This window comes from Calidris pugnax, unplaced genomic scaffold (assembly GCF_001431845.1).
Source record: "Calidris pugnax isolate Ruff unplaced genomic scaffold, ASM143184v1 scaffold133, whole genome shotgun sequence".
Classification (NCBI taxonomy): domain Eukaryota; kingdom Metazoa; phylum Chordata; class Aves; order Charadriiformes; family Scolopacidae; genus Calidris; species Calidris pugnax.
The window spans coordinates 2,375,234-2,383,121 of record NW_015090977.1 but is presented as its reverse complement, the minus strand read 5'-3'; the positions used below and the strand labels follow the sequence as shown (position 1 = coordinate 2,383,121).

The following is a 7,888-nucleotide window of genomic DNA, read 5'->3' as shown; positions in this document are numbered from 1 at the left end:
CGTCCTGGCCCCTCCTCCGCCCGCGGAGGAGGGGCCAGGACGCCGGTTCCTCCGGGGCTGGGCCATTATGCTGTTGCCCACTCGAGGAAACCCCGGTAATCCGCCCCTCCTTACACCGGGGCTCATCTTGGCACCCCGCCGTCGGGGCGGCGGCGGGTGTGGGGGGGGCGGTGCTCAGGACTACAACTCCCATGAGGCCTTGCGGGGGCGGGGATGCATCTGCGCATGCGCCGAGCGGCTGCCAGCGATGACTACCCTTCCCGGTGTGCCTCGCGGCACCGCGAGAGTTGGGGCCCAAAGGGGAAATCTCGCGAGATTTGGCGCTATAAGCCCATGCGGTGCGGGGCGGGAGACCCCTTTCGGCTTCCGCCTGGCCAAGATGGCGCCCAAGGCGAAGAAGGAGGGTGAGGGCTGGGGGCGGCGGGGTCGATGGAGGGGGAATATCGTGCCGGGGCTTACCCTGGGGTGCGGGTGTAGGCGAAGGGGGGCCGGGCTGGGCGGTATTGGGGGTGAGGGAGGGCTGGAGCTCGGTGCGGGGCCGCCAGCACGTGGGGAGGCCTGCCGCGGCGGGCCCAGCCGGGTTATCTGAGGGAGCGTGGGCTTCCATCTCGGTGGGGGGGTCTGTGGGGAGTGAGGGAGCTGTGGAGGGATTGAGTTCCTTCATCCGTTGGTGAGGTGGGAGACTGGTTTGACTGGGAAAGGGGGAAACTTACACTCCGTTGGGGGTTTTGCGGGTGGTCTTGGCTGGATGAGGGAGGATGGACCGCTTGGAGAGGTCCTGTGCATTAAGTTGTGTGGCAGGGGAAGCCGTGGCCCGTTGGGGAAGGCAGGAGAGCATATCCTGGTTGTACTGACTGAGCTGTCCTTCTAGCTGTGCCTCCGAAGACAGAGGCGAAGGCTAAGGCGCTGAAGGCCAAGAAGGCCGTCCTGAAGGGGGTACACAGTCACAAGAAGAAGAAGATCCGCACATCACCCACCTTCCGCAGGCCTAAGACTCTGCGACTGCACCGGCAGCCCAAGTACCCCCGGAAAAGTGCCCCACGGAGAAACAAGTACGTGTGGGATGTTGGGCTCTGCCCTGTTGCGGGGCTTACAGGGTGGGAGCAGCCCCGTGCGTGGGCTGGTGTGGGGTCCTGTGTCCCCACTGCAAGTCCCCGGGTGACACCTTGCCAGTGTGCTGCCCTGGGAGCTGAGCCCACAGCTTAGTAGCAGAGCAGTGGGTGTTTGTGGTGCAGGTGATGATTTCATGCGACCAAAGCCTGAAAGTTCGTGATTAGAATTTTTATGGCAACTGATGCACCCCAGAGAAAGCCCCTGAAGTGCAGGGATGGCTGCTGCCAGCCTTCTGTTAACCTCAGGGTCTCTCTCCTGCAGGTTGGACCATTATGCCATTATCAAGTTCCCTTTGACCACAGAGTCTGCGATGAAGAAGATAGAGGATAACAACACTCTGGTTTTCATCGTGGATGTCAAGGCAAACAAGCACCAGATCAAACAGGCTGTCAAGAAGCTGTATGATATTGATGTGGCCAAGGTCAACACATTGATTAGGTGAGAAGAGGGGGAGAGTAGGTCACTGGTGGGTGTGAGATGCTTCTAGAGCCCAGAGTGGCTCTTGGCAGAACATGGGGACATGTGTGAGTTTCAGGAGGTGTGGGATTAAGCCCCGTAGCACTTTCAGTGTTAAAGTTTTGAGAAATACAACTTGTGAGTGAACACATTTTAGTGGAAGTGGGAAATGTTGGCAGATCAGAGGGTTGGCTTCATCAGGGAGCTCTTCAAACACCCGAGGAGCTCTTGTGCAAATGATGTGAACGTTTTTTTACCACTGAGTAAAGTGATGTTTCCAAAGGAACCACTGATGCACACTGCTGTAACAGGGATGTGGAGCAGGTGGGAGGAGTTGTTGCCTCTGTACTGATGCCTCCTCTTCGTCTCTAGGCCTGATGGGGAGAAGAAGGCTTATGTCCGACTGGCTCCAGATTACGATGCGCTGGATGTAGCCAACAAGGTGAGAACTCTTTGAAACTTTGCAGCTCCCTTTGTTCTTGTATCCCCTGTGCCTGGCTGCTTTTCCTGGTGTACAGGTGAGGTGCTTGTGCTTTGAGCTCTGTGGAGTATCCTTCTAGTTAGACGGGATCCGAGTGTGTAGAAACAAGATCACATTGTCTAGCAAAATGCATTTCTGCCTGGGAGATGGTGAGGGTTAGGTGGGAAAAGTTACTGAGAGGGAATTGCTGCTGTTCTTCAACTCCTCCAGGGAGGGGCTCCACTCCACAGGGCCACAGGAGCTCCAGAGTATTAGCAGAGAGGGTGCAGAAACTGTCCTGCAGCTTCTGGGTTTGTCCTAATGATGTTCTTGGTGAGTGCTGTTGGCACCGGGGGGAAATTATTTTGGGGCACTGCTCTGCTGCTGGCCTGGGTGAAGGAGGAGTTTCTGCTGTGCAGGTGGAAGCAGCAGCAGTTTATTCCTCAATGTGGCTGAGGGAGACAGGAGATGGTGGAATGTATTGGAGCAGGGGAGTGTGGCTGTGGATTAGCACAAGGGTCACAGAGGAGTTAAGTGTTTAAAGTGTTTTTGTGAGGCGCTTGGGTAGGTGTGGGAGAAGAAGGCTTGGAGGACAGGAATCCCAGGGAGATGCAGCCCCGTCAGTGATGTCTCTGGTGGAGGCTCTGCCTTTCTGCCACCATACCATCTGTTTTAACGTGCTTTGCTTCTTTCCAGATTGGAATCATCTAAACTGCATCCACCAAGGACTGTACAGACAGGATAATAAACCCTGTGACACCACTGAGGGCCTCCTGTGTTTTGTGACAGCGTGGCCCGTGCGAGAGTGCCCAGCAAACTTTTGGGGGCTTCATTTCAGTAGAGGGGTCCCTCCCTTTCTCCCTCCAAGTCTCCCTCCTGCTGTAGCCTGGTGGTAGGAGAGCAGAGTCCACATGAGTCCCCTGGGGTCTTCTGGATCACTGACTTGTTCTCTTGGATGTCAGTAAAAATGAGGTGACACTGCCCCAAATCTCAAATATCTCTGTTTACCCGAGACCTCCGGTGTCCTCCTGCATTTTGTTCCCCTGTGTAATTACCATGTGGTTTGTGATCAGTGTTCTTGGTGTCCTACACAGCTTCCTCCTGGAGCCTGCCACAGGCGGATGAGTGCCCAGGAGGTAGGTAGGAACCACAAGGAGAACCTGTTTATGGTTCAGCTCTGCCACGAGTGGAGTGTCACCCCATTTTCTGAGCGTATCAGCTCTTTGCTGATGCTGCAAAGCTTTGCTTGACACAGTTTCCAAGCTAATGCCATCACGGGGGCTTTGTGTGTTCTTCTGAGGTGATCCCTACTCTCCACCACTGCAGCATGTGAATCACAGCCTGGTTTCCCCAACACTCCTCCTGTTGCCTGTAACCTCCCAGGGTTCACAACCCTCATCGGGGCTGTTACCAAACTACCTGCTGTTGCTGCCTCAGCAGTTGTTTGCTTCCTCAAATTGGTAGATAAAACCAGCTTTTTGGAGCACTTGGAGAGAGTCCCAAGAATGTGGAGCACTGGGTGGGCGGGGGGTGGAGGTGAAGTACATATAAGCCTTTAGGCATACTTAAGATCTTAAGTGCATTACTCTTGACTGAGATGATGAAAGCTGTGACCAAATATTGATCGGGGTAATTGAGCTCTTGGACAGTGGGACACAGGGTTCCTTCCAGCCTCCTGCAGAGGGTGGGCAAGGTCCTGGGGCGGTGGTTTGTGATGGATGGAAAGGGAGGGGGGGGGTCTGGCCTAATTCCTGCTGCTTTTGGGACTGGGGGGTAAAGATCTGTGCTGGGGTGCGTGGCCCTTGGCTGGAGACTCTTCACCTGGTGCTCACGGGTGGGGGAAGTGTGGCTGGGTCTGGGTACACCACGAGCTGTCTGTGATGGGTGATATGGAGATGCTGGGCAGGTTGTAGAGCGGCTGTGGGAGGACCAGGGGCTGTGGTGGTGGTGTGGTGAGGCCGGCTGCCATCACACCCTCACCCTGTCTGAGGAGGGTGGTGCTGGGTATCACAAAGCCTGTGTGCTCTCCTTCCTACAGGCAGACCTTGCTTGCTGCCAGCCTGCTCCTGAAACAGGGTTTGGAAGTGGGGGCTGCGTGGAAGCACCCCCTCTTCTCCCTGGGCCCCCTGGGATGCTCAGCTGGGCTGGGTGGAGAGGCACGAGATGCTCCCTCCCTGCTGGAAGGGGTGAGAAATCGCTGCTTCCCTGGGTGGTGGTCCCTCCTGATCTGGGGGTGCTGCACAGAGCTCTGCTGGCCCCCCAGGGCACAGGCCAGGACCAGGCTCTTGCTCCTCACCTTGTCCAAGCCCAGGTCAGGAGCTTAAAACTCATAGAGCGAGGGCTGTTGGCAAGATGTGTGGGGGCAGATGAGGTGGAACATCAGGCAGCCCTCCCCGGTTGGGAGTAGGGTGATGTGGAGACCTGGGACAGCCCCGCTCCCTCCTGGGGTTGGGTCTGATGTTCTGGTGGGCTTGAGGGCACCAACCCAACCTCCTGCTCTTGGTCTGGGCGCAGCCTTGGGAGGGGACGAGCCGCAGCAGCCTGTCTGCAGGTACGTGCTGCATGCAGCGTGGAGCATGGGGAGGGCTTTCACATCAGCATGACTTGCAGTCTGCCCTGACCCTGCCTCAACTTCGCTGCTGTCTGGCACTTGCCTTCCCCCCAGCGCTTACCTCTCACTCTGGGGCTGGCAACCAGCCCGACCCACAGCTGGCCCAGCCCTGGCCAGCACCACGCTGCTGGGAGATGCTCCAGCTGGAAGCCAGGGAGAGGGGAGTTGGGCTCCTTGTTTTGGGAAGCTTCGTCATGCCTGACCCTCCCACGCTGCTGGTGGGGGGAGTGGGCTGGTCCCCCCCCCCAACCCCGAGCCTGCGACCTGCTGGGGCAGAGCTGTGTCTGCTCCACGTGGTGAGACGGGGGGAAAGCTGCAGCGACGGGAGGTGAGGGGATTTGGGCTGATCGTGTGGGGTGTTTGCAGATAGAGGGTTTAAACCGCGGATGGGAAGATGTGTGGCTCTTGAGGTGGGCTGCTGAGGGTCAGGTTGAGCCCCCCTCGCAGCGAGGAGGGGGCAAGGCAGTGGGTGTGAAGCTGGCACAGGTCCCTGCCCACACAAACCTTCCCACACACCTCGGGCTGCCAGGCTCTTCCCGGCACGCACCCCCGGTCTGTACTGGGGAGCCCTGGCAGGATCACAGCCCCTGTGGGGTGTTTCCCGGCTCTCAGGAGGGAGGGTGATCCCCCCCACACACCTAATCATCGGCTTATTTCAACCTCAACGCCTGGTGATGGGGTTGGTAGGACGGATCCTGCCCTGCAGCAGGGGCTGGGCAGGAGTCCCTCTAAACCCCACTGCTTTCTGCCAGTCCAGGTACGATCCCGGAGGCAGGATTTACCTTCCCAATGCTCTGGTGCTCCACAGGACCGGCTGGGCCGGTTCTGGCCCTGCTCCCCCAAGGAGCTGAACCCCCCCTGTCTCTCTTCTCACCGCTCTGGGGGAGGGCTGGTGGGGGAAACTTGGTCCTGCCTCTGCAGGAGAGGGCCCAGCACGCTCGCAGGGGGCTGGAGCTGAGCTGTGACGATGAAGATCGCTCCGGGGGGATGCGAGCGTGCAGCGCTCTTCCAGGAAGAGTCCGTGGCCTCACACGGCTTTCCTATGCCAGCTCCACTTCACGTGGCTGCCGGGTGAGTCATGCAGCCCAGCCAGGCTCCTCGCCGCCTGGCCGGAGACAGGCAGGTCAGGGACTGCAGCAAGGCTCCCTACCTCTCCTGGCTCCTTTCCCCTGCTCCCTGCACAGCCCTGGATCTCTGGAAGAGCAGATGAGTGAGGAGGAGCGGAGGAACCCATCCGCGGGGAGGGATAAGGCCTTGCCATTCAAGGCTCAGCACGATGCAGGACCCAGCAGGGCATCCCCAGAGGGTCCTTAGAACAAAGCAGTGGCAGAAATGTGTTCTCTCCCTCCCCGAGGACCACCATCCCTTTGCTGGGAACAGGGGCACATCCTTTTCCCATGCCCTCATCCCCACCATCCTCCCTCCCCCTGACCCTGTTCTGCCCCACAGAAAAGCCAGCCCAGGCGTGCTGCGGCAGCAGTAAACAGACCGATTTTAATGCACATAACACCCAACATCACCACGGGAGGGACTCGTCCCTTCCCTTGCAACCCTCTCAGGCCATCAGCTGCGAAACGCAGCCACCCCTGGCCCTCCAACTGCCTGCATGGAAGCCGGCTTGGGCTGCTTCTCCATCGGCCATGCCCCTGGCTTCGGCGGTGTCGCCATGGCTCGGCGAGGCTGTCGGGCTGGTCCAGCAGGGAAGCGCTTTTTAGGCAGCAGAGCGGGTGAAGGCAGGCCCCGGGGCCAGGGAGCGAGCCCTAAGGCACATCAGAGCAGGTTTGGAGAGCCCAAAAACCTCCAGGAGCCGGAGCCCGGGTCCCCCTGGGCGCGCACGTCTCAGTCTATCAGGAACTTCTCACCATCCACGTCTCTCCCCGCAGAGCCCTTGCGCAGGGAGGGGAAGAAATCGGAGCGCAGGAGGCGGGAGAAGTACATGAGGATCATGGCGTCGAGCAGCAGGAGGTTGGCGGTGAGGAAGGCACCCTGGCCCTGCACTTCCACGTAGCGGAGGAAGTACCAGGTGAGGTAAGACTGGGGCGCCAGGCGGAAGACGAAGTACATCACCAGGTTGACATACTTGTTGGCCTCGTAGAGCGCCGGGGAAGGCACGTTGCTCATCTTCAGCAGCATGCGGACGGTGAGGAAGATGTTGCTCACCTCCACCAGCAGCAGCAGTATCGCCGCCACCAGGAAACGACCCGTGATGATGAGCGAGACGAAGGCAGAGATGGCCTGGAGAGAGCCAGGGGGGGACACGACACAGCAAAGGTCAGCTCTCCTCACCCTGGGGAAGGTGAGTCCTTCCCAACAAGGTCTGGGAGGTTCCCAAGGTTTCCCTCCCCACACACACCCACCCCCAGAGATCCCAGCAGCCCCCCAGGCACTTTGGCCAAGGGAAAACCAGTCGGGAGAGCCAGTTCCCCTGGGCCCAGTCACACCACCCTGCGCGGGGAGCTGGGACCAGCCTCTGGCTCTTCCCTCTCCCGGTGTGTGGCAGCCTGTCTGGCTCCCGGCGCTCGGAGCCGACGCTGGCAGGCGTCCTGCCCCGTCGGGCGCCTTCAGCTTGTTGATGCTCAGCCTACCTGGCAGCCTGGGCGAAGCAGGGGGGGGAGGAAAGGCTCCATCTTGCCCCGCCATAGCGCACAAAACCCACAAAACCCAAACTCTGGGGTGCACGGTAGCCCCCACCCCCCACCATGCTGGCCCCTCACCTCCCCAGGGCCATACTCACCATGGCATGGTGCACCAGGTACTCCCAAGACGAGCGGGACTGGTGGTTGAAGATGATGTCAAGGCTGTCGTGGATGAAGTAGCCTGCAGGATGAGGGAGAATATTGAGGGGGGGGGTCCAGCTTGTGCATCATCACTCGCTGTGGTGAGGAAGAGGGGGCAGCAGGGAGGGGCAGGGTGGCGTGACTGTGCTCCAGGTGTCAGAAACACCTCGGCTGAGTGTGGGGGAAATGGTTGGGCCCTGGGGGGCTACTGCGGGGTCTCTGGGCTCGTGATTAAGGCAGGAGGCACGGCGAGTCTCCGGGGGTTCATCCCGGGTGAGGCTGAAGAGGGAGCGGGGTGGGAGAGGGCAAACCCCAGCGGGGGTCTCCGTGGCCATCGCCCCGCCTGGCTCCTTACCCGAGGAGAAGCAGACCAGCAGGTGCCCTGAGATGCTGTAGCCGTCCTGGATGTCGGAGAGCAGCTCCGGGGAGTTCCAGAGGCTGGGGGGAGAGAAGAGGAGAGGAGGGAAGTTG

General features: G+C 59.7%; 3 protein-coding genes across 3 annotated transcripts in view; 2 read left to right on the top strand and 1 right to left on the bottom strand.

Moving 5' to 3' along the window:
• The first annotated feature begins 298 nt into the window (after window positions 1-298).
• Window positions 299-2,791, top strand: RPL23A (ribosomal protein L23a). Its single transcript, XM_014953285.1, has 5 exons — window positions 299-404; window positions 872-1,052; window positions 1,375-1,551; window positions 1,942-2,011; window positions 2,726-2,791. The coding sequence occupies exons 1-5, from the start codon at window positions 380-382 to the stop codon at window positions 2,738-2,740; spliced, it is 468 nt and encodes a 155-aa protein (XP_014808771.1). The 5' UTR covers window positions 299-379; the 3' UTR covers window positions 2,741-2,791.
• Window positions 2,792-6,109: 3,318 nt separating this feature from the next.
• TLCD1 (TLC domain containing 1) lies at window positions 6,110-7,866 on the bottom strand (the record flags this gene model as incomplete). Its single annotated transcript, XM_014953286.1, has 3 exons — window positions 6,110-6,875; window positions 7,375-7,457; window positions 7,773-7,866. Coding segments are annotated over 3 exons (573 nt in total), but the record flags the coding sequence as incomplete, so codon positions are not given.
• Window positions 6,800-7,888, top strand: part of NEK8 (NIMA-related kinase 8) — a 14,387-nt gene continuing 13,298 nt past the window's right edge. The window contains exon 1 of the mRNA XM_014953282.1: window positions 6,800-6,936. The gene's annotated coding sequence lies outside the window, so the exon portion shown is untranslated. The remainder of the gene's footprint in view (window positions 6,937-7,888) is intronic.

Coding starts and splice junctions, on each gene's coding strand:
- RPL23A (XM_014953285.1), top strand. CDS start 380: ATGGCGCCCAAGGCGAAGAAGGAGG. Junction 405..871: donor GCCCAAGGCGAAGAAGGAGG/GTGAGGGCTGGG, acceptor CTGTCCTTCTAG/CTGTGCCTCCGAAGACAGAG. Junction 1,552..1,941: donor AAGGTCAACACATTGATTAG/GTGAGAAGAGGG, acceptor CTTCGTCTCTAG/GCCTGATGGGGAGAAGAAGG.